Consider the following 26,198-nt stretch of genomic DNA (forward strand, 5'->3'; position numbering starts at 1 on the left):
AGGGGAAACCGCATGATACTCTTTCATCTCTGGAAGCACGCAGCCATTGTCTCTAGCACGATAACCTCGATCCACCTGTCCAAGTATGTTGAGAGGCAAAGCCAACTAACTTCTGTTTTGGTATCCTTTTGCAGAATTAATTGTTTGTGTCGCGGGCTTCAAGAGCTTAAGAACAATGGGATGTTTTCTTCCTGTCCGTCAGAAGTTCCATCTCTCACATATGCATGGCCAGTATTCTGCTGAGCAGTTGCGTCCAAACATCCAAACACGGTCTCTTTCCTTCTGATATGGAACACACGCTCCCCCTTTCTGTCTCCCCTTGCTCGGTGCATACCGCAGTGCTATCATGTTTACAGCATACTTTTAAAAGCGTATTGAGAGGAAACTTGCAAAATGTGTTCTAATCAGGAGCTGTCAGAATAGCGATGTTCTTGCTACTCTTTTAAAGCTGCCTTGGTGTTTGCTCCACTTTAGATTGTAGCGGAATGCCAGCAAGAGTACAAAGAAAAACTGCAAGGACTCAGTGATCTCCTCACCCAAACGGAAAACCGCCTGATTGGCCACCAAGAATCCTTCGTCATTGGAGATGGCACGGTTGAGTTAAAGAAGTACCAGTCCAAGCAAGAGGTAGACGTGGGGTTTCACATGGGCAGCTCTGTTTCTGTGAGGTTTTATTAGTGCTGTTTGGAAAGCAGTCAGGATTCTTGAAACATGTCAGTCATTTTACTTCTTCAGAGGCAAGGCACCATTACACCCGTTGGGCCTGACACTCAAAATCAGATTTTCAGCGTCTAGCAGACCAGGTCACTTACTTGCCTACTTTTTGATACCATATTAAGAGGGACGGGTAAGGAGAGGATATGCTAATGGAACTGTTTTGTTTGATGAATTAAAATGTGTATCCAATTAAGGCTAACCTACTAACTGGCCAATTAGAGGACATAACAATGAGTCTCTGATCTTTCTTAGCTTCTTTTTTCCTCCTTCTATATCAGCATTTTATCTCTATTTATTAAAGGAAACTGAAAAAGAAATGACAGAAAAGCCTATCTTTCACTTGCTGGCAGGAGAAAGAATATGCTCAGTGGAATTAGCTAGTTCTTAGTTAAAATCCCTGCCGCTCCACATTGTTGGCTTTATATACCGTACTCTCTCCGCCCCTCAGTGTTTCCATGAATCATCCTTCTATTGTTACATTGTCTTAACGGGGGGTGGGGGAGTGGGGGTGGTGGTGGTGGTGGTGTGTGTGTGTCAGAGAAGTGGCCAGCAGAGTTCATATCACTCAGGAATGGCTCAATAAGGAGTTATCTCTTTCAAGTCAAATACTTTTCAGAAAAATTTTAGAGGCCTTAAAATCATGGAGAAAGAGAGTATTACAGCTCCAACTCTGTACACAGTAAAGACCGAAAACACACAGCAAAGGAAGAGGAACGTCCTATCATGAAATTGAGCTGTAAAAAACTCCACTGAAGTAGTATGTATTAAAAAAAACCCACATGCTTAGAAGCAGAGTAGATATGCTTACCATGTTTTAGGAGCTTGGATAAGTTGTCTACATTTTTGAATGCATAAATCATGATCTGATATATAATCCTAATCTAATTCATAAGAAGAAGTGAGAAAAAGATTCCCTTATAACGGCTTTGGTAAATGTGCTCGTATTTTTCTAAAATCTGGTGTATACAAATTTGCTTCGGTTATCTACTGAATACGTCGGTGTTTTCCATGTTTTAAAAACCACATCCATTTGCAACATGAACATGGAACTCAACCTGAAAATCTGTGCCTCTCTTTAGTGTCGTTGGAGAGCTCAGAGGACACTAAATATACCAACTCAGATGGCCTTAACAGACTGAAAATGCGGCTTTTAAGCTGAATATGCGAAACTTGCCTTTCTGTTCATCCCCTTTTAGAACGACAACTCCGTAAGAAATAAGTATGTAGTAATGAATCAAACATGTTTTTCTCTTGTGTTCTAAGGAATTACAGAAAGATATTCAAGGAAGTGCACAGGCCCTGGGAGAAATAGTGAGAAACACCGAGAACTTCTTGAAAGAGAATGGGGATAAGCTGACGCCCAAGGAGAAAGCTTTAATTGAACAGAAACTTAATGAAGCAAAAATGAAGCGTGAGCAGCTTAATGTCCAGGCAGAAGAGTCGAAAAAGGAGCTGGATAAAGTTGTGAAGACCGTGATCAAGGAAGAAACCGAAAAGGTTCATGTTTACTTTTGTGTTACACAATTTCTTGGTTGAGCCTGGTGGGTGTGATCGCTACTATGTGGTGTCAGGTGGTGGTAAGCAATGGATAGCACCGAAGACTAGCATTCTGAATTTCCAGGTATATAACTGATCAACTAATACAAAAAGTTTGGAGGGTTGACTTTAGCTTTTTTGTTAAAATTATTTAAAGTGGGGTGGTGAGCCCTTACACCCGCAATGTGTATGACTCCTCGCCTACTGTTGTGTGTATAGAGAGAGTTATAATTACACGGAGTTATATAGACAACGTATGCTTCAGAAGAGTGAAAACTTCCAAGTAACTGCATGGTGCTCTGAAGTGTAATTTCATTAAGCTCCTCAGGCAGGTTTTAGCATACCAGTATCCTAAACTTATTTAAAACGATCTAAACATCTACACGACCTAACGGTAACGACCGTGTACGTGTTCCAAATGTGAATTCTCTCTGTCCAGGTTGCAGCGGTGAAACAGCTGGAAGAGAGCAAGAGCAAAATCGAAGACCTTTTGGACTGGCTGTCACATGTTGATAAAGACCCAGAGAGGGCAGGGCCCGGACAGAGACAGGTCATTGAACAGAATGGGACCCACTTTGAAGAAGGTGATGGCAAGTCCGTGATTGGAGAGGAGGATGAAGTCAATGGGAACCTGGTGGAAACAGATGCTGATGGGCGCTTGGGAACCACGGGGGAGAACTTGAACCAACAGTACCAGAAACTTAAGGTGTGCCGGATGCTGTCAAATTCTCTTTATAATAGCAATATATGATTGATCCAGGATTCACCAGGGTGGGAAGGTGGGGGAGGGATTGGAAAAAGAGGAGCTTATACCAAGGGTTCAAGTAGAAAATGTTTTGGAAATGATGATGGCAACATGTGTACAGATATACTTGATAACAATTGATGTATGGAATGTTGTAAGAGCTGTAAGAGCTCCCGATAAAATGATTTAAAAAATTATTTTTCCAAAGAAGTGCCCATAACAGATACATTATATTTTTCCAAGTTTAATAATGACCTTAGGATCCAGCAAAGTCCTGACCCTCCCATGCATCCATGGGTATTTTGAATATAAATTATTATTATGAGATTTCTAAGCATGTGAAAGGAGCCTTGGTGATGTAGTGGTTACACGATTTGGGCTGCTAACTGCAAGGTCAGCAGTTTGAAAACACCAGCCCCCTCCTAGGGAGAAAGACTGGGATTTCTACTCCTGTAAAGAGTTACAGTCTCGGAAAACTCACAAGGGCAGGTTTATCATGCTCTGTAGAATCACTATGAATTGGCTTCAACTCAATGGTTGTGAGCTTGATTTGGGTTTCTTGAGGGGTGGGGTGGGTGGAAGCATGTAAAAAAGCAACACAAGTGTTTTGAAGTTCCATTCTTTGCCATATTAATCTATAGATTGTATGATTCATCTAGTCACATGCCTTTTCTTAGTCATTAACACTGCTGAGTGCCAGGTGCTGGCAGAGAGATGACTAGGTGGGCTAGTTGGAGTCGGCAGTATTGAAAAGATGAGGTGTGTGCAAAACTTTAAGGAGACGGGTGATTGGCCAGGCGGATATTTCAGGGAAGGGCTCTGCAGTCAAAGAGAACAACTGGAGAAGATGAGCAGGCTCAGGGTGAGCATGGGAAAGGCCAGTCGGCAGCCGTGCCTGCGTCGGCAGGGGACCCGGTGCCGGTAGATAAGCTCTACAGGGAGGTCATTCCGCTGTAAACCAGTGTGGAAAGCAGCAACAGCGGAGAATGAACGTGTGTGGCATCTTGGAGGAAATGGGCAAGGCTGCCCTGACCGCAGGGAGAGCCAGTGCACCTGTTCAGGCTCACCTGATTGCCCTGGAGGCCAAGCTGATCGGTAACCTGCCTGCTTGGAAGCTTTCCATCCGCCTTCAGAGGGAGGCTCTGCTGGCTCCGGGCTGGGCTCTGAGTATCTCATGTCATGTGCTCCTTCTCCGCAGCCTTTGAGGTATTAGGGTTGTCACCTGCACTTTTCCAGGTGCAGGAAACTGGGGCCCAGTGAGGCTGAGTTGCTCCAAGACCCCTCAGAGCCCCCTTTGGGTTCCTCACAAGATACGAATTGAAAGACAATGGAGTTTCCCCATAAACTTTTGGAAGCCCCTCATATTGTACTTACCGTAATTATTGTCATCCTATTACATGTTGGGCTGCTAACTGTGAGGTCAGCAGTTCAAAACCACCAGCTTTGCCAAGAAGAAAGATGGACTTTCTGCTCCCATTATGAGTTGCACTCTCAGAAACTCAGGAGCCCTCTCCCACAGGATCGCTAGGACTGGGTAGGCATCGACTCCATGGCAGGGAGAGTATTTTCAACAGGTTTAAACTTAACACACTCGCTTTTCCCATTTAAAAGTATTCTCGGGATCACTAAGAAATAAAATATTCTAGTTATTTGCTCAGTAATTCAGTAACGACATCAGGGACGCAGTGAACGAAATGAAACTGGATTAAATAGATGTCGTTGTAGAGTTGGAACGCACATTTGTCGACTTGTTTTCCAAACTGCTCAGTAACAGCACTTGTCCTGTGAGTGTGTTGGAACTTTATAGAGAAGGTTGGAAATTTCCTGATAAAATAAACCCATGTGCTCAAAATGCCGCGTTTCTTATTGTGAGATTCACCAGGGGCATAGAGCTATGCTGCAGCTTGAACAGAGTAAGGCGAAGCGGTGGTGAAGGGGCTCCCCTCCAACCTCAGCGTAACCCTGTCCCTGCTCTGTGTCCCCGTAGGCCCAACACGAGGAGCTCATCTCTCAGCACCAAGCAGTCCTCTTAGCCACTCAGTCGGCACAAGCCTTGCTGGAGAAGCAGGGGCACTATCTCTGTCCCGAGGAGAGAGAGAAACTGCAAAGGAACTTGAAGGAACTGAAAGTGCAGTACGAAGCCGCGCTGGCCGAGACGGAGAAGACCGTGAAGCTGACGCACTCTCTGCAGGAAGAACTGGAGAAGTTTGATACTGATCACAGTGAGTTTGAGCTCTGGCTGCAGCAGTCCGAGCAGGAACTGGAGAACTTGGAGGCAGGGGCAGATGACTTCAGCGGCCTCCTGACCAAACTGAAGCGGCAGAAGAGTTTCTCCGAAGACGTCATCTCGCACAAAGGCGACTTGCGGTACATCACCATCTCTGGGAACAGAGTGCTAGAGGCTGCCAAATCGTGCAGCCAGCGAAAGGATGGCAAGGTTGACGGCGATCACATCGACACTTCTGCCACCCACAAAGAGGTGCAGAGCAAGCTGGACCGTGCCACCGATCGGTTCCGATCGCTCTACTCCAAGGTAATTTCGTATTTATTTTTGAGGACGATCGTCAATCTGTGCTGATCGTTTTCACTCTGTCCTCGTCACGTTTGTTTTGCAATTAGAAGCAAGAAACCTAAAGACTGAAGCTGAAATTTTAAAATAACCTTCTTCACCTACATCTGTTTGTTTTATTCCTCTGCTTTACTTCTGAAAAACGTGTTTAAAATTTAGCAACCTGAAGTTATTTATTGATTGTTTTGCTGGAATCACTTTTTAGTTCCTCAGGGCTGTATCTCTAATAGCGGTCACTGTGCAGTGTGACCACCAGATGGCGGATATGTATTAGCTCTGAGCAAAATCATGTGTGAATTTAGTCTCAAGTTTGGGACTTGGCATTTGGTCCCAGGTGATTCTCTTCACAAAACTGCTGATCCTTCTTTTCCAGATACATTTCACCAGTGGCTTATTTTAATATTTAGTAACGAGTTGTTTCAGCCTCTTAATTTATGCCTGTGGACACCTAGCTGAGTTTGGCTTATTTGCAAAACCACACCCCAAGAAAAGCAATTCTCTCTTGGTGATTATACAGCGAAATATGTTAGAGTCAGAAACAGGGCCTGCCTCGTTTCTCTAGTTCTTACAAGTGTTATGCTTTTGACAAGTGGATCTCACCACCTTTCTGTTGCTCAATTTAGTAACAATTTTAGTTTTCCACCTCTGATGGGTTTCTGCCGTGCAGTCTCCAGCTTTCACAGGACTCACTGTATAAGCAGAACAAGGGCAGACTTTAAAGTTACATTGGGTCCTGAGGAAGAGCAAATTCCAAGGTGTTACAATCCAGCAGGACAGCTGCTAAAACCCACTTCAGACTGCTTTTTGCCTTTATTGGGTAAGGTGACCAGATTTTACCATTGGAAAAGCGGGACACCAGCACGACACCATTGATAAAACTCATATCCTGGTGAAATAGCCACATGGCAGCCGAAAACCATATACCCTAGCTTGTCTTTCCAAAAATCCAGACTTTTAAAAAACGCCATGGGATGTGGGAAAAATTGTTAAAAATCAGGACTATCCCACCAAAAGTGGGATGTCTGGTCACCTTAATATTGTGGCTCCTACCCTGTGTGTACTCGGAGTTCACCAGGTACTCAATCCACATTGGGACTCTGCGAATAGATTTGGGGCGAATAGTATTGTTAGACTAGTAAACCGGCCTCTAACATCATGGGGTTTGTAGGCGCAACTGTACGGCAAAAATACATGAAGATTAGAGCAAAGTCATAGAAGATAGGAGAGGTAGGAGAGAAGATAAAAGAAAGGCATCAGACACATTTTATGGTAGCATGCTCGCCTCATCCCCTCTTGGTGGTCCACGTGGAGGTGGGGGATGAGAGGAGGCAGGGGTGGGGTGGGGAAGGGCCTCGATATTTCTAACCAAGGCTTATATATACTTAGGGGTGTGCAAGCCCCCCTGAAGGGGTTGTACCACAGGCAATACAAGCAATGGGAGGGGGGCAATTTAAGGGTGTGCACGCAATAGGAAGGGAAGGGACTAGAGGTACATATGTGACAAGATGGGCGGATCCTAGATTCAAGATGGCAGCCTATCCTTGGTCCTCCTTGAGCTGGCTTGACTCATTCCAAGCTCTGTCAGGAAAGCAATCCACTCTCCTTATCAGCAGGGAGTGAGTCCCACCTGGGGTGGGACAGACAATAGAGTCTGATTGCTCTAGATGGCTGAAAGCCCTCAGGGAGAACACCTGCAAGCAGCTGACCTCCTACCATGCACAAGAAAGCAGTATCTTAGCTTTGGCATATATCTGGGGGAGTCAACCTGAGGAAAAATCTTTCTGCATCCCACTAGTATCATCAACAGCTTTCTAAAAAACAGGTGTGTAGAATTTAGGCACTTGTCCCTTTTCCTCTTCCAGGTTTGGAACTTAGTATTTGCAATCCTTGGATCATGCAGGCTAGTGTGTTTCTTCTTGTGGACATGTAAGGTCTCTCTCTCCGGAACTAGATTTCAGCCTTGGTCCTTGGCGCTGCGCGAGAAAGATTTCACGCTGAAGCCTGGCTCATGATCCAAGTGAATTGAATGAGAGTTAAAAGAAGCTTCAGGTTTTACACGGCGCCCATAGGATTCCTTTCGACCATGCAGCCTGGCAGAGACTGCCCCAGGTCACGCAAGGATCTCTCTCCTCCCAAGAAGACGACCAGACCACCAAGCAAGACCCTCTCCCTCTCGGTTCCTGCCTTCTTTAGGGTTCCCGGGGGAGGCATGGTGAACGACCCCAGGTCGATCCCATTGGCTGAATTGCAGTCACCTGGCCCAGGTGGGCTGCTCCAGGTGCAACGCCCATCTGCACCTACTGGCGGGAAAATCCAGCTTTGTCCTTTGCTGGCTCTCCTGGGCATGCGTCAATGGACTTCCCAATTCCCTAAGCTAAGCTGTCTAACAGACATAGCGGACTCCTCATTTAGATAGCTGCATGTTTTGAGACAAGTCTTTAAGACCGCAGATGTTATTTTTCATGGTAGCCCTGGGTGTGGGGTACCAGCCCCCCCACTGGAATGGGTCCAGGGAGCAGTTGTGTAATTGAGGGGTAAAATTAAAGAGACATCAGACCTCTGGGACTGTCATGACTTCAGGAGCTAGATCCGTGCAGAGGAAGAGAATATATTACCAACCAAGGTTTATGTAGACTTGGTGGGTGGGAAGGGGGGCATGCAAGCCCCCTCAATACAGGTAATCACATAAGTAACAAAGTGGGCTGTACCCTAACCCTAAAGGTCTCTGAATATAACCTAACACCAGTTCCCGGGGCAGGTAGAGGGGAGTGGCTGTCTACAGAGCCTAGAGAGCAATACCACATGTTTATACCTAGATTTAAGATACCAGCTAAATAGCAATCAGTCATGTGCTTGTAAGAGGTGCCTTTAAGGTAGCTCTATGATGGGAGGATATAGTGGGGAACAATATTAAGTATGAGAATGTGAATGGGTCTCACCTCCAACTCATAAGCGTGAGGGCCTGCCTCCACTCCAGAAACCCAGCCTGCCAGGCTGCTTAATACATGAGAATAAAGGATTCATCTGTATTCACTCTCTTCCCGTTCTCTGTTCCCCACACCTGGGCCCTCTGACTTCTTCACCATGCTTTCTAAATGTTTAATATTCTCTGCTTTTTCTTGTATGGAGGTCTTTACCTGTGTTTGTGGCCATTTTTGCAGGGTTCTTATTGACGCTTTGCTCCCGGGTGTGTGTGTATCTGTTTAGGAAACCAGGATGCGTGGGTTATGGAGACGGGAACTGGTCTGGTGATGGCCCAGGGGCCGTGGAGGGGAGGGTGGGAGAAAGGGGGGATCCACAGCAGTGGGCACAGGAAAGAAGGAAAGGTCACCATGTGGATTGTGACAATGAATGCACAACCCTTCTTGGTATGGTCGAATGATTGAATTGTATGATGTGCTGATGATAGCTTAGTCAAAATAAAGAGGACTTTTCCATCAGGGAAGAATAAAGTTTTAGAGCAGGGTTGAGGGAACTCATTGGCTCTTGCCCTTGGTTTTACTGTAATCTGGACTATTTGTCCTTCTGTTTTAACGCTATGAAGCATACAGGCCTGACTTATGAATTACATTGAAATCCTTCATATTAAAAATGAGAGGGCTTTCCAGTTTTGTGGAAGAACCATTATCTTTTAATCTCATTATTCCACGAACATGTTGAAGCCCCCTAATAACTCTCAATATACAAGGTGGGTACAAACCAAGGAGGCGGCCTGAGCAGATCTGCCTCCTCTGACACATGCCATCATAACCCTCCTCTGTTGTGTTAAGTTTCGGTCATTGTGAATGTGTGTTTGAATTGACATACATCTAGAACTATCTCGTGTTCTTTTTGCTGTCATGGAGGTTAAATGTTCACATAAAGAGGGAAATCTTATTCCTACAGTTTTGACTGACTGTAATTGAAGTCTGATCTCTTCCAGGCTATATTAACTAGTAGGTCTTGAGGTTATGTTGACAGATAGGAAAAGAGTGAGTTGTAATCCCCACCCTGCTTATCTTTTGATTGCTTAGTGCAACATTCTGGGCAATAACCTTAAGGACCTGGTGGACAAATATCAGCACTACGAAGATGCATCCTGTGGACTTCTGCCTGGGCTCCAGGCCTGTGAAGCTGCAGCGAGCAAACACTTGTCGGAACCCATTGCTGTGGACCCCAAAAATCTGCAAAGGCAATTAGAGGAGACCAAGGTGAGTAAACAAATGAGAAAGGGAAAGGTATATAGACCCTTCAAGAGTCTTGCCCAAGGTCTTCCTTCGCTAGTGTCACCTAGGGTAGAGGTCAATGAGGAAGGCACGTTTCGTCCCAGAGCAAGTCGTGACTATTTCTCCCCAGTCCATTTATCTCTCGTTCTAGTGAGATAGTTTTATACACAGGTGTAGAGTTGGTTTTACTGTACCTGCCAATGTCCAAAGAAAACCCAATAGCATACTCTGGGTCCCATTCTTGAAAAGAATTTGGTAATTGGGATAGACTGTTGATCTTAAAAACATCTGCTTACTCATCAGACAGTAGAGAGTTTCATGACATCGTGTTCCGGGAGAGTTACTGAAAGTTGAGCTTCCAGGTGGCGGGCTGGAGCGCACATTTGTGAAGCCTTGATCATCTCGGTGAACCTTTATCTCGACCTTTCCTGTCCCTTGTCTCTGCTCCGTCCGTTCTTTTCAACTTTTGATGCCATACAACATATACTTCCTCATCTTGCCCATTGTCTTTCTCTCCCATTGCAATTAAACTCCATGAGGACAGGTACTTGTCTGGTTTGGTCACTTTTATGTCCCCAGCACCTAGAAGAGTATCTGACCCAAAATAGGTAAGAACTATCTGAAAAAATATATATAGATGAAAACAAGAAGAGATATCACTGCCGTATTTGGGAGTTCACTAGCTACTGCCAAGAACTCGTCTGAAAAAGTTTACCTGCCGTGTCAGAAATATAGGCTTGATGTAGAAATTGCAGAATTGTGGGGCTCTTGGCATTACAATGGCAGAGGATGTCTCCGTTCTGTTTTCTTCAATTTAAAGCATATTTCTAAAGTCTAATGTAAAGAAAGACACTTCTTATAACCCATTTCAATATTATTATCCTGTATTACAACTTTCAACATACTCGTTCACTATTACCAATAACTTTTTAGATTGGGCCATTTAGTAATTCTCTTCTTGTTAGCAGAAGGGTAACAGGAGTTTGAGGAGCTCTGGGGAGTCAGTGGATAAGTACTTGGCTGCTAACTGAAAGGTTGGTGGTTCAAACCTACCAGCTGCTTCATGGGAGATAAATGTGATCGTTTGATTCTGTAAGGAATTACATCTTTGAAAGCACCGTGGCACTGCCCTCCTCTATCCTACAAGGTTGATATGAGTGGGAACCAGCTCACCAGCAATGAGTTTAGTTTGGTTTGGTGCATAGTGACTTATCACTGCCAGAGCTAGCGAGCCAGCACAGTCTTGGCAGGTAAGCAGCTCCTGGTAGAATTTTGTTGCATCTCTTGGTTAAAAACACCAGACTTACTGCCATCAAGCCAATTCTGACTCATAGCAACAGAAAAGAGCCGCCGCTTCCGAAACCGTAAATCTTTACGGGACTAGAAAGCCACATCTTTCTGCCACTGAGATGCTTGTGGTTTCAAACAGCTGGCCTTGCAGTTTGCAGCCCAACACGGAACCACTGAGCCGCGAGGGCTCCTGTTAGGGAATTGTAGTAAATCAGTTTTGTGAGGTGAACAGGAAAACGGGTATCTTACTGGTGAGTTTAAAGTTTCAGGTGGAAGGAAACCAAGTCATGGGCTGTAATAAAACATGGCAGGCGATGGCCAAGACAGAGAGAAGGCCTTGAAATGGGATGGAAGCATCAGCCGAGGGGAATGAGCAGGAGGCCGGGAGGTAGAGAGGGCGGAAAGTACTGCTGCTTTTCAGAGTAGGAGCATGCACACAGCCCTGCAGGAGGGTCTTGGGGGATGTCCTGGGCAGGTCCACTCTGATGTGACCTTAGAACAAGTGCAGGACCTGGTACCCGGCTCACACACCCCTACTTATAGTTTGATAGACCTTTTGATATATTCATGGGCTGCATGTGTGTCATCACAATTTATTAAATTATGAAAGTAGGATGGGCTGAGTTTTACCATTAGCTTTAGATATTTTTATTGAAAACAAAGTCCAAAATAGCAGAGGATCTTTACATTTTAAGCCTTCAGTGGTTTGCTTAGCCACCCACTGATTTATTTCAGGAACCGTTATTGGAGCTTCTGGGTGCCAGGCAGATAGTCAATACTCTAGTCAATACTCTTCCTGGGGAACCCTGAGAAACCCTGAGAAGAGTGAGACGAATCTCTCCAAGGGTGAAGCGGAGCCAGGTTCGGGACGATGGTGGCAGTTTGGTGGCGTAGTTGTCTGAGAACGTTGGTATGTAGAAGTGAGTGAAGACATTGGTTCCTTCTCTGATACTTCTGTCCTTTTGATTTCAGCAGTGTCCTGTGTGTGTTGGCTTCCAGGACACATTAGCTCCAACTTGTGAACCACGAAGCAGCTCCTCTTTGGAGCTTTGTTGCTTCTTGCTATCTGAAGGATCAAAAAGCACTTGGAGCTTATAAATTCCACATACTCCTAAATTCGCCCCATGGTTTACTTGTGCATTCTGATCTTGGCCTCGCCGCGAGCATCGTACAGACTTCTCTCAGCTCCTCTCTCGTGAGCAGCACTCTCTCAATGAAGATGACCTCTAATCTTCCTGGCCAATGTGCTAGCCATTACGCTACATGTAGCTATTTAGAACTTGAAATGCGGCTAGGGCAAATGAGGAACTGAGCATTTGATACATTTATTTATCTTTGCAAAAGCTGCCTTTGGCTAGCAGTTAGCGTATGGGGCAGCAAAGCTTTAGCCAAACAGGTAGCAAACTCTGTTGCCGCACCGGATTTCTTCCCCCAGAGATTGCCTGTTTGGAGACACCCTGGTTGCGTAGTGGGTCATGAGTTGGCCTGCTACTCCCAAAGGCCGCAGTTTGAAACCACCATTGGCTTCTGTGAGAGAAAGCTGAGGCTTTCTTCTCCTATAAATATTTACAGATCCCATAAATATTTTTTCCATCCTATGGTGTTGGTATAGATAGGAATCAACTTGATGGCAGCGGGCTTGGCTTGGTTATCTAACCTATTCTATTTCCTGCAGAGGCCCCTGTCCAGACTTGTTACTGTTCACGTTATCCCTTGATCCGCATGGCTGCTTCCCTTCTTCCCCATTGATTCAGCCCACACAGCACCACCTGTTACCCTCACTTAGCCATCAGCTCGTCCTCGCCTCTGCTGCAGGCGAACATGTGACCTCTTCAGCCTGACTTTCTAAAGTCTGTTGTTCACCCACCTTCCCACATATCTCTGTTGATCCACCACACATATCCCCCAGCTGGATAGAACTGCCCCCCTTTTCTTGCGACTTCTGCCTTGTCCTTTAGTCCTCCTGTCATTCATTCATTCATTCCTGCAGGGCATGCCTCGCTTCCTGCACACTTCTCCAAGCCCGCCCTTTCTCCAGGACCCACCTCAAGCCACCGTCATTGGGGGGGGGGCAGGGGGAGGCGCTCTCCACTCACTCCCTTTTCTGTTTCCAGGAGCCGTTTTTCTGCCTCCTCATGGGCACATCCCACTTTTATCATGTCCTGTCTTACACTAGGCGTCCCTTGTGTGTGCTTGTGTGTTTTCACAAAATGTAGCAAACCTTTTCTTTTACATTTATAAGATGGTCAGTAATTTTGGTTAGTTTTACAAGCATATGACTCAGTTTTGAGTCCGGGTGTAATGAAATAGAAGTCCCTAATTTTCTCCTTATCTGAAGTGAGAATTGGTCCCAAAGACGATGGCTTTTGCTGATGTTTGCCCGTTGTTGTTGATGCTTGGTGGCAGTTGTGGTGGCTTTGTTTAAAGGGTTAAAGGGGGAACACACGTTGAGCTGAGAGGCTTACATGGTCAGGAACTAGGCTAATTGCTAGGAATGTCTGCTTGAAGGTTTATTTCAAGACCAAATTTGTGCTATCCTGTCTGATGCTTTTGCTAATGGTTTTTTTTTTTACATATAATGCTTCTTATTGTGAGAATTCTAGAGCCACTTTATAAAAATGAAAGGTTTACTCTGTTTTAATTTATCTTGTTGTAATTCTTTTTTTCCATATGGGAATCTACCTTTTAGTTCTATGAGCATAACTGAAAAGCATTAATCCTACAGGCTCTGCAAGGTCAGATATCAAGTCAGCAAGTTACTGTTGAGAACTTGAAAAAAACTGCTGAAGTGCTTTTAGATGCCAGGGGATCATTGCTGCCTGCTCAGAATGACATCCAGAAGACACTGGGTAAGATGTGCATTTGCTTGTTTGCTGCCTCACAGAGGAATTCTAAGCAAAAATATTCTAATACACAAGGGGAAATACATACTAGTGTATATATTTGTGTGATTTGTTCTTTCACTCTGAACTTTCAATTCTCATTCTGGAGAAAAAGGTATACTTTTCTAGGTATGTTAGAATCCTGGGTCTGGGAGCTGTGTAGCATAAAGGAGCACATTCACATTGTAATTTCATATTCAGAAAATGTAACATTATTTGTGTAGCACAGAATTAGAACGTTCCAGGATTCTCCTGACTTACGGGAGTGATTGGGAGACCCTGTCTTAAGACAGCATCCTCACTTCATTCTCTTGAAGCTGATGTGAAGTGGCCTCATGGGGTTTCTGTGACACAAACTGTTCAGTTGTATACTAGACACTTACATACAGTGATAGTGCTACTTTTGTGTCCTCTCGAATTTTGAAGCATTTTTCAGAGAAGTAAGGAGCCCTGGTGGTGTAGTGGTTATGAGTTAGACCGCTTACCAAGAGGTTCTCAGCTCGAAACCACCGTCTTACACCTAGGGAGAAAGATGGGGCTTTCTACTCCCATACAGAGTTAGTCTTGGAAATCCACTGGCCTATTGGGTTGACTCAATGCAGTGAGTTTGATTTTGGGAGAGTTTATCTTAGTCCCTGTAGCTTCCGATAGGGTTTAATTATACTGAATGTATAGTAGATTATCACTACATGTTATTTACTCTCTTATATGTATTCTTTATATGGTTTGAGTTACTTTATATTTCTGTGCATGAAATGATGCATTTTAGAGTATGGATTATACTCTGAGTAGCAATGTTAGTTGAAGGGAAGGATAAATCTTTGCTCTTTTAAAATGACTATGTAGAAGGAAAACCCTTGATTATACTTCAGAGACATTTGAACTTTTCAAATCATGCAGCCTGAACAGTAAATGCTTCTTTAGCATGCACCCCCATGTAAGCACCTGTGGTTATAAATCATATATATGTAGTCTTGTATGGGAGCCCTGGTGTTGCAGTGCTTAAAGCACTCAAAGGTCTACAGTATGAGCTCTCCAACCCGTGCAGGGAGAGGCATAGCAGTCTGTTTCTGCACTGACTTACAGCTTTGGGAACCTTCTGGAGCAGTTAGTCAGGGTTGACCTGAAAGCACTAGGCTTATGGTTTATTACTCTATTACCATATTAAAATAATAAAATAGGAACATAAAAATTCTTAACCTTGATGAGAAGAATATGAATAGAGGTGTCAACATTTTGTTCTTTTATCCCAACAAACCTTGCACATCCCGCCTTGAAGACGATTGCTTTCAAATTCTGGACACAGAGTTACAAAAGCAAGAAAAACTATCTTTGACGTAGGAAGAGGCAATTTGACATTTCCCTGACTGTTGTCTAAATGTATACAGTTCATTTTTCTTTAGTTAAAACATATGTATCACGTTATTTTAAGATTTTGAAAATGACTTCTGTCTTAATTTTCTAGGAATATGTAAAAATCTATTTAAAGAATAGAGAAAGTAGATCTCTAAGATCTCTTTGACTTCTGAGAAAATGCCACCCACTTAAAAAACTTCTTATAGTGGATTTTTCTTTCCTATCTTTTATTACAATAGTTTGCAGGTTATTGAATTCAAGAATGCACTTCAATGACAGCATTTTTCACCATGAAGTACAAAAATAAATGGTAACATTATAATACATTAATTAGTTGAATTATAGCTGTCCTGGCTTGGGAAATCACTCCCCAAACAGACGGCTACAGTTACTTACTCTGCTGATGCCCAGAGTTGTCCACTTGAGAAGTAGCTCAACTGCAGAGCTTCTATAGTTCCATATCTTGATCTATCTATATGTTTATATACCTATATATTTAGATGGATAGGTGGCAAGAGAGAGAGAGAGAGACCCAAATCAATCTCATAGTGACACTAGAACACAAGGCACAACTGCCCCTATGAGTTCCTAAGATTGTAACTCTTTATGAGAGGGGAAAGCCAGTATTTCTCAGAGAGAGAGAGAGAGAGAGAAAGATAGATTTAAATTCAGAGCACGTACTTGAACTTGCTGCTTTTTTTTTTTTTTTGCTTACGGCCTCTTGGTGCCTGTTCAACCCTGCCCTCCTTCCCTGTCCACATTCTCAGTGTGCCTCAGTGACAGGGGCAAGATTGTCTCAGCAGCTCATCTAAGCTTCCTCTCTCACTTAAGGAACATTTGCCAACCTGCTTGCTCATGATGTCGTATCAGAACAATTAAAGAGAAATCCTGTCTTACTCATATGGAAAATGTTCCATGGGTCAAGTGTAGGCAGTCTATTTCTTTCTTATAGAGCTGCTTCAGATTAACGCTTACTTTGCCTGAGACATTTACAATGTAGTTGACGAAAGCATTCAGCAATAATTAAAATTGGAACTCTGCGGAATTTAATTCAAAATTAAAAACAAATTGTTTTCCACAATGATGCAGACATTTAAAAAGACGATTGTCCTCTAAACTTTACACTGATCTGAAGTAGAAACTGCAAGAATGTTAAAACATAGAACTTTACATCCAAGTGAAAATTAGAGTAGAAAAGTTTGGGGTTTTTAAATTCAATCATCTTAAATCTCTAACATTGATGGTAAACTTTGTCTCATGCGACATGAACTAATCTGATAATCTTAAAAAATATATTTTTTATCTTCCACTACACTTCTAAAGCAACTTCTTTTTAAAAGTAACTTCTATATATAGATATTTATTTCATATATATCTATGACACATAATCTCACTCATCTCTGTGATAAGTAGATTTTTGCTGTCTTTTTTGAATAGAAGGGTAAGTCAAAAAGTGTTGCTATTAAGGCAGTTCATATATGCACAAATTTATTCCCAACGAAAATTATTTAAACATGTCTCTGTGATCAGTGGCTAGCTGCAGACAAGTTCTCTCAGTAATTTACTTTTATAAGCCTTACTCGGGCACCTTAACAAAACAAAGGATACTTAACAAAGATCAGCAAGCTCAAAGAGCTGATCTTTCCGTCAGTGTTTTAGACAAGATTGAAGCTAACGAATACACTTTTATGGAGTGACTCATTACCAGAGTCAAGTGATTAATTTACCAATGTGCCCCAGAGAAGCAAGTCCAATCACACAGCGGCTTCTGAGGGCACCGCTGGACCAGTCCCATTCCAGGAAAAGAGGCTGGCTCCGCAGGCGCTGGTGATTTTTCCCTGGAACTCTGGAGAGCGAAGCCTGATAGATTTTTGTTCTCGAAAGATATGAGATGATCTTGGGAGCTTGTTATGAAGGAGTGTTAAGGAACTCGAACGGTGCACTGGTGAGTAAAACGCCAGACAAGTCATGCCCAAGGATTTTTCCAATCAGGGTGGCCATGGCTGTCTCGTGAGAATTTCTTTGGGGAAGCTCCCATCTGCCCTATAGTTCGATTCTTGCCCCTTCAGATTTACTTTGTTCTGGCTTCTCAAATGACATTTAAGATGCATGCAATTTGAGTTCCTTGAGGTTACCAGAACTTCCGTTTTCAATGTGGTGAAAGTAGACAAGTTCAGAACTCTCCAGGGAAGAACTGGAGCGATGGAGACATGGCCTTCAGAAGCATATACGCTGAGCTTGGTGTAAACTATGCTGAGAAAAAGCTTCACATTTTGGCATTTTTATTTAATAAAAGTTTCTATGATTTTGTGGCAATGCGTTTCAACTTCCTGTCTTACATTTGGTTCTGCCAATTTCTATCCACAGTGAAGGGTGACAGAAACTTGTTTTATGTATGAATGAGTGAGAGTATTTTTATATATAAAGGTTAATTCTTGAGAAGTCTTTATAGATGCATATTGTTTCTTCAGAATAGCTCCCTTGCTGTCACCGCCCCCCACCCCAAATTGGCCAACAAGCATGGCCAATTGGAAATGACAGGTTTGAAATGAGACCCAATAAACCAACATTTATTACAAAAGTTTGTCCCTGTGACTATACATCTAAAAATATCTCTATAATACAGATATATGTATTAACTGCCAAAAAAATTTCAGTAATTGATTTTCCCTCTCACTGGGATATTTTTCTTCTTTGTTCAGATGATGTAAGGTGGTGCCCTGCTAGGCAATAGGAAGTGTATTGTTAGAGTATATTTTCTTTTTTAAATGGTAGTATGGGAGCAACATTGTGATTCAATCATTTTAAGCTTGATCAGAGCAAAGAGGCCTCTGTGGTTAACATTTCCTGATCTGTTTGGACTAGATGACATTGTTGGGAGATATGACGATCTCTCCAAGTCTATTAATGAGCGGAATGAAAAACTCCAGATAACCCTGACCCGCTCACTGAGTGTGCAGGATGGCTTGGATGAAATGTTGGACTGGATGGGAGCCGTGGAGAGTTCTCTGAAAGAACAAGGTCAAGTGCCCTTAAACTCCGCTGCTCTTCAGGATCTCATCAGTAAGAATATTGTAAGTGACAATTTTAAAGAGAATAAAAATCCCCACTAATAGATGAAAGGCACAGTTCAATAAGCTCTGGGCGGGGGGTGGGGGGAGTGGGGTGCACTGCTGATCCACTTAAAGATCCAGAAGAAATGACATGTGTCCTGAGTGTAACAGCATGGAACACGGTGTTTGCACAAAGATGGCTCTGCACACCGATTTGTCTGTGAGGCATCTAGAAAGAGCTTTGTTGTCTTCATGATACTATCATTTGTGTTAAAGAGGCCTATGCATGCATCAAATCCTATCTCATCTACCAAGGCTTCAGCCAGCTGCACATGAGGTTAATCCGCTCCATCTTGTTGTCTGGCCTTTTAAGAATCAGGACCATGGATAATTCAAGCACGCCATTGGATGGATCCCAGGGTTACTGAGTAGCAGCCGCCTCCTGCCTCTTTCAAGCCACTAGCCAGCTGTTCTTCACTTTCCCTTGGAGAGATTTGGGCTGAGATTCCTCCCACGATAGATCAGACAGCATTCTTGTCATTCAGCCCAATTGTCAGTCACAGGTTGCTCAGGTTTCTGTTGCCATGAATAGTAAGAGGAGAAACAGAACAACAACAAAAAAACACTCTCTGATATTACCGATAAGCCTCGTTATGAACATGCACGCACTCTTTGATTCGTTTCAGATGTTGGAGCAGGATATTGCTGGCCGCCAGAGCAGCGTCAATGCTGTGAATGAAAAAGTGAAGACATTTATGGAAACGACAGACCCATCCACTGCATCCTCACTGCAGGCCAAAATGAAGGACTTGTCCGCTAGGTTTTCAGAAGCGAGTCACAAACACAAGGAGAAACTTGCCAAACTGGAAGAGCTAAAAACCAAAGTTGAACTGTTTGAGAACCTCTCAGAAAAGCTCCAAACATTTTTAGAAATGAAATCTCAGGCTCTTACTGAGACAGACACACCAGGAAAAGATGTTACTGAATTGTCTCAGCATATGCAGGTATATGTTCCTGAATGCAGATGATGCTGATTAAGAATATGAATAGTTAAAAATAAAATGAAGACTATTAATAGTTAAGCCAAATTATAATTCACTGATTATATAATATAATATATAATTCACTGTTAATATGATATGCTAACTTGTGCACTAGTGAAGATCTGCGCTTTATTCCACTAAAAACCTTAAGCAGTCTTTGCTCACTGATTAGAAATCAATGTGATGTATCGCAGGCAGCACCTCTGTTGTCCAGTGGATTCTGACCCAGCCTCCTGTGTTCTTAGTAGCGCTGTTCATGGGGTTTTCAGTGATGGATTTTTTTTTTTTGAGGTAGATTGCAACACCTTTCTTTTCGAGATGCCATTTTATTTTTCTTGTTTTTAAAAATTTTATTGGGGGCTCTTACAACTCTTAACACAATCCATTGCATCAAGCACATTTGTACATATGTTACCATCATCATTTTCAAAATGTTTTCTTTCTACTTGAGCCCTTGGTATCAGCTCTTCATTTTTCCCCTCCCTCCCCCACCCTTGCTCCCTCATGAACCCTTGATAATTTATAAATTATTGTTTTTTCATTTCTTACACTGACCAACATCTCCCTTCACCCACTTTTCTGTTGTCCATCCCCATGGAAAGGGGTTATAGCTAGATCATTGTTTTCTGTTCCCCCTGTCGTCCCCCACCTTCCCCTTACCCTCCTGGTGTGGCTACTCTTAATATTGGTCCTGAAGGGTTTATCTGTCCTGGATTCCCTGTGTTTCCAGATATTATCTGTACCCATGTACATGTTCTTGTTTAGCAAGATTTGTAAGGTAGAATTGGGGTCATGATAGTTGGGAGGAAGGAAGCATTAAAAAAGTAGGGGAAAGTTGTCTATTTCATTGGTGCTATACTGCACCCTGACTGGCTTATCTCCTCCCCACAACCCTTCTGTAAGGGGGTGTCCAGTTGCCTGAAGATGGGCTTTGGGTCTCGACTGCGCTCTCCACCTCATTCACAATGATAGGATTTTTTGTTCTGGGTCTTTGATGCCTGATACCTGATCCTACCAACACCTTGTGATCACAGCCTGTGATCACACAGGCGGCTGTGCTTCTTCCATGTGGGTTTTGTTGCTTCTGAGCTAGATGGCTACTTCTTTATCTTCAAGTCTTTAAGATCCGAGACGCTATATCTTTTGATAGCCAGGCACCATCCTCTTTCTTCACCACATTTGCTTATGCACCCATTTTGTCTTAAGCAATCATGTTGGGAAGGTAAGCATCATGGAATGCCAGGTTAATAGAACAAAGTGTTCTTGCATTGAGGGAGTACTTGAGTGGAGGCCCAATGTCCATCTGCTAACTTAATACTGAACCTATACATGTATGTACATAGATCTATTTCTCTATCATCATAAATATATTTACATATGTACATGCCTGTATTTAGACCTCTATAAATGCCCTTTGCCTCTTAGTTCTTTCCCCTATTTCCTTTTACTTTCCTCTTGTCCCACTATCATTTTCAGCCTTTTGGGTTTCAGTACATTGCCTTTGATCAATTCCTACCAGGCCTCCTACATCCTCCTCACCATCGATTTTTGGATTACTTGTTGCTCCCTTGTCCCTAGGTTTGTTAACACCCACTTCCTCCCCCTTTACCATGCCCCGCTCAACCATCCCTCCCATTGTTTTTTTCCTCCAGATTCTTTATCCCGCCTATCTTATCTAGATAGACATGCAGAGATAATAGTAAGCACAAACACAAGACAGAGCAAAACAAAGCAACAAAAGAAAACAACAAACCAATGACAAAAAAAAGAAAAGCCTATAAATAGTTCAAGGTCTATTTGTTGACTTTTAGGAGTGTTTTCTAATCCAGTCTGATGGGGTGAGATGCTATTTTCAGTGGACTTGAACTTCCAACCTTTAGATTAGCAGCATAAGTATGTTTATAGTTTATACCATCTAGAAATTTCCTATATAACATACATAGATACATTTACAGATATTGTACTGGTATAGGCAAAGTATAAAGTATGCATTTTCAAATTAAATAATATCTACTATACTTCACTTCAAATTGCCTGCTTGCTTCATGCTCATTTGTATTTAGAGTCCTGATGAGGGGCAGAATCTTTCCAAAGGATAATCTAAATAGCACCATTATGATCACCTTCTGAATTTTTCACATTTCTGAATGCAATTTAATTTGAAGGTCTAGCAATGTCTGTATTGACTAGATATCTAAATACTCTCTAGGAATCAACTTCTGAATTCTTCCAACACAAGAAAGATCTTGAAGTTTTGCAAAATCTCCTGAAAGAGACTCCCAGCCATGGCTTACCAGGAGACAAAGCTCTGCTTTTTGAAAAAACAAAGAATCTGTCAAAGCAATTCAAGGAAATGGAAGACGCCATCAGAGACAAGTAAGGATCACTTGGAAAAAGTGGATTTTATTCCTCTCAATGCTCATTAGATTGGTTGCTTTTATAGACCTTCATAAATAGATGAAGCAAATTTGGAAACCTAATAATCACAGGGCTTGTTAACGCTTTTATATTTTGGTAACTTGTTATCTGAAAACTAAGTGCATTGCTTGTTGAAGTAAGTAGGTGGAAATCAATGCTCTTTACGTTAAAGCGGAAAGTATTATGTAAGGAAAAATGGTAGTGGTTGCGTATTAATTCAGAGTGACCCATACTTAATGTGGTCTCCAAAATCGTTGCCAAATATCACACAGAAATACTCATGAAAGAAATCATTGTGGTTCATTGCTTTCTGGGCTCCATTCAGAAGCTTTGTGAAATTTCAGTATTCTCCTTCATGGTCCCTTTCATAGGAGAGTTTGCTTTTTAAAGAGTTGTAGATAAGAAATGACTCCATGCACAAGCACGGTAAGAAATCAGAATGGACTGATGTTGAGCTAAAAGCCGTGCAGGAGGGAACTTTGCATATCTGATCTCGTGCTCGTTTGGGATGCACATCTGGCTTTGCTAAGTGTATACAAACGAGCTCAGAAAGAGAGAAGATGCTTTTCTATTCCATTCTTTGTTGTTTTATAATTTTCTAAATCTTTGGGATAGGGTCTAGGCCATAGCATGCTTAGCTCATTTCACACAGGAGAGATGTCCTTGGATTTCTCAGATGAACTCTTCTTCTTCTTTCAAATGGGCCCAAGTTCAAAGCTTCCCAGTCCATCAGACATTAATCTACTGCAACAGGTCCTTATGTGCCAGTGTTCTACACACTCCCACGTGTGTACACGTCTCTCATGTATGACTGTCGCCGCAGCTGTTCATGTGCTAGACATGTGTGCCCCGCCATGGTGTGGAGCACACAGACAGATCTGGAGACGTTCCCTGTGGAGTGACCTGAAATAACACTCATTACAACTCTGCAGACACTTGCACCCCAGTGTTATAAATTTGCATATGTACTCCTGAAAGCACCCAGCTTATCCATTAAGGTGACTATCGTCTTAGTCTATGGACCACTAGGTGGCATTGCGTCTCCCTCATTTCAGTGATTTATACAACCTTTCCTTGGGTTCTGTGCCTTTTGGCATTCAGAGTTACATAAAAGTGGACAGATCAAAGCTCGCTGGATCTAAATAACATGAAAACCGTTTATCTCGCCTTAGAGTTTATGTAGTGTTCTGGAGCACCATGACATGTGAGTTACAGATTTCTTAACGATTCCTCTTTACTGATGGCCCGTGCCTGAGCAACAGACAAATAGTTATTTACCTTGATTTCACCTGAACTCTTGCCTCCTGCATGTACAAGGGGGTACGGTGTGAATGTGGGCATTTTTTTCCCTTAATACAAATTGTGAATTTAGGAATACTGATTTATTTGCTAGTCAGCCGTTTGGTGCATTTCCTTTTCAAACTTAATATTTTATGGGGTTTGTTATCTAGAAAAGAAGCTGTATCTTCTTGTCAAGAACAGATGGATGCTTTCCAAGTCCTCGTCAAATCCTTAACGTCATGGATTCAAGAAACAACAGAGAGAGTTCCTATTGTGCAGCCTTCTTTCGGCGCAGACGATTTAAGAAAATCATTGGAAGAAACCGAGGTGAATTATTGTGTGTAATATAAACTTCTCACTAGCTGGTGTCAGAGGATTAGATTTTTCATCTCTGCATCATAGACCTACTCTAAACTTTGGTGATACTGGAAACGATGACTTGGGAGTAACTGTTACTACAAACGTATGTCCTCGCCTGCTCTTTCTCAGAGGGCGGCGCCCGGTCAGAATTGGCTCGGTGGCAGTGAGCACTTAGGTGGCGCAGTGCTTGTGTTAACTCTGAGCAAGATGAGGCTTTCTACTCCAGTGAAGAAAGGCTCAGAAACCCACCAGGACAGCTCTGCCCTGCCCTGTAGGGTCCCTCTGAGCCGGAATTGACGCTGGCAGTGAGTTTGAGGTGTTTGTTTTTTGAGAATTAGTGAGTTGCTGACTTTAACTATATTGGTGTTTCTTTCCCCACTCCATCTCTACATAGCTTCTCTTTGTGCCATGTTTTTTTCATGGTGTTAAGTTTCTCTTCTTCCGTCAGCATCTTACTCTAACATAGAGACACCCCTACGATCAGTACTTGAAAAGTTATTGATTCTGCAGCATAAACATAACACACGCCTTTTGTCATTACACTCAAACCAGAAGATGTCTGGCTAGTTAGAACCATGTATTTTTCACTCTAGATGTGGATGTTTAGGGAGAAAAATAAGATTGAAAAATTTAATGAGGAAAGCTCACTGGGAAGTGGAATTCTAAATTCTCATTTAAAAAGATTTTTAATTGTCTCGAGTCCATTTTCTCCAGTCACCTGGCTGTCCCCTGGGCAGCTCTCCAGACCTACAGTTGACAGTTGCTTTAGAACCCAGGACAGCTAGGAATGGCCTGACTTCCACTCCGCCTGGGACAAGGCCCGCTCCACTCTGCTAACAGTGCTAACAGTCACCCCGGCTGTTGGAGCCAAGAGGGATGGTGCCTGTTCCCCCCTCCACCCTTCCCAAGGCAGCGCTCTCACATCATCGCTACTATCTGTGCTGGAGGAATTGAGTTACGATGCACAACTTTGAAAAGACGCTCAAGATCGAAAAATAATGTGTTTTTATATTTCAAGAAATTACAAGAACAGTGGAATTTGAAGACACCAGAGATTCAGAAAGTAAGCAATAGCGGGACCGCACTATGTAACCTATTAAGTGCCGTGACTGCCCCTGCGAAAGCGATGACAGCAGTTAAATCAGGTACGTGCTGCCCTTTCGGGCAGAAAGCAGGGTTTTGGGTACGCCACTGCCAGAAAGGCCGTGCATGAACTCATGTCAGGAACCTGCGACGGCGATGTGATAAGACAGGTGGCTGAGGAAGTATCTGTGCTGATCAAATGTCTACTACTATTTCCAGGCTTCATCTAATTGAAGACTACATTTAAAATGTAGCATTCTTTTTGGAGAGGGGGCACGTTAGATTTCAATTTACTTGTTTATTTTTTAAAATGAAAACATTTTATTGTTCTTAGAGGGAGCTACTCAATTCAATTCAAATTCTACTGGAAACATTTCTATTCACCTTCCAAGGTCTGATTAAGAAATGAATCTGGTCTTTTGGAGAAAGGCGTGAGAGGAAAAAGCAAGCTCTTCCCGGAGGGTGGACCTCTCTCAGTATAGTTTGCTTGACTCTGTCTGGGAGCCCCAAAGAAAACCAGTATGTAATGTATTAGCCAGCGGAGCTGAAGCTGAATCTTAGAGCCACTCTTCATAGCAAAAGGAAAGAGTTGTGACCATATAGTGCTTCTAAAATCAATTTAAATAACTTATAGATGTCGCTTTAAGTGTGAATTATATTTGTAATGTTGTAAGTTTTGGAGGGTTTTGGTTGTTTCAATCCAGCAATAAAGAGCCGGCAGCTCTCACACTGGTCTCACACTGGCCTCCATGGTTTATCTGGTCTGTCCAGCCCCCAGCGGCCTCCATTGTGAGCCTGATGTTCCCGCTGGGCCTTGCTCAACCAGCCTTTTATTCCCCTCGATTAATCTCATTTCAGGGAATAATTCATGTTGTGTGTGGTGTGATTATCTCTCCTAATCAGATTTTCTGAAATAAGTCTCCCCACCCCCACGCCCCCACCCCTCCCCCAACACATTGCACATTATTTAATTCTCTATGCCTACTTTATATTTACAAATAAGTAAGAATTACTTTTCTTTTCCTGGTCACTACCAATCATGGTAGGAATGAATATTTAGTATCTGCAGGATATTTTCACTTAAACATCTGAAATGTCATTATGTGTGATCTTTTGTTCTTTTTAAAGAAGGAAAACTTTGGATAAAATTTACGTTTTCAAATATTTTTGTTTGGATTTTTTTTCTTAAGTGGCAAATTTGGGGGATATGTCTTCTGTGCTTTGCATAGATAACCAGTGGATACGAATTTAGGACAAGCTAACTGATTTTTTAATATTCAGATAATGAATACCAAAGAGTGCTAATGCTGGATATTTGCATAAGAAAAGAGAAGTATTTAAGTAGTTTCTATTTCTAGGTCATGGATTAACTGCTTTTAATTCCTATGTGGTCTTAGGTGTTAGTTATTATTTTACTCATCAGTTTGGGAATTAATTAGTCCAGTCACCGAGCTAGTAATTAGTGAGACGGGAAATTAAATTCAGGTGAGCCATGCATCACAGGGAAGGACACCTAACCACGGTGCTCTCCTGTCTCTATGCTGGCATAATTCTGAGTTAGCAATATAATTAATTTTCCTTCCCTTGCAGCTTGTTTTCATGTTTATTAAGCACTCAGTGACACTGTTACGTGGCACCAGACAGCTCTCAGCTTAAGGAA

General features: G+C 42.7%; 1 protein-coding gene across 13 annotated transcripts in view; it reads left to right on the forward strand.

Moving 5' to 3' along the window:
* DST (dystonin) overlaps nt 1-26,198 on the forward strand; it is a 450,811-nt gene that overhangs the window by 312,263 nt on the left and 112,350 nt on the right. For all 13 annotated transcript variants that reach the window (XM_075554951.1, XM_075554950.1, XM_075554962.1 and 10 more), the window contains 11 exons: nt 475-627; nt 1,981-2,214; nt 2,693-2,959; nt 4,986-5,531; nt 9,581-9,757; nt 13,788-13,911; nt 18,166-18,374; nt 19,040-19,357; nt 21,606-21,772; nt 23,266-23,422; nt 24,474-24,600. In XM_075554951.1, the coding sequence (XP_075411066.1) occupies nt 475-627; nt 1,981-2,214; nt 2,693-2,959; nt 4,986-5,531; nt 9,581-9,757; nt 13,788-13,911; nt 18,166-18,374; nt 19,040-19,357; nt 21,606-21,772; nt 23,266-23,422; nt 24,474-24,600 (2,479 nt within the window). The remainder of the gene's footprint in view (nt 1-474; nt 628-1,980; nt 2,215-2,692; nt 2,960-4,985; nt 5,532-9,580; nt 9,758-13,787; nt 13,912-18,165; nt 18,375-19,039; nt 19,358-21,605; nt 21,773-23,265; nt 23,423-24,473; nt 24,601-26,198) is intronic.

This window comes from Tenrec ecaudatus, chromosome 7 (genome assembly GCF_050624435.1).
Source record: "Tenrec ecaudatus isolate mTenEca1 chromosome 7, mTenEca1.hap1, whole genome shotgun sequence".
Taxonomy (NCBI): Eukaryota; Metazoa; Chordata; class Mammalia; order Afrosoricida; family Tenrecidae; genus Tenrec; species Tenrec ecaudatus.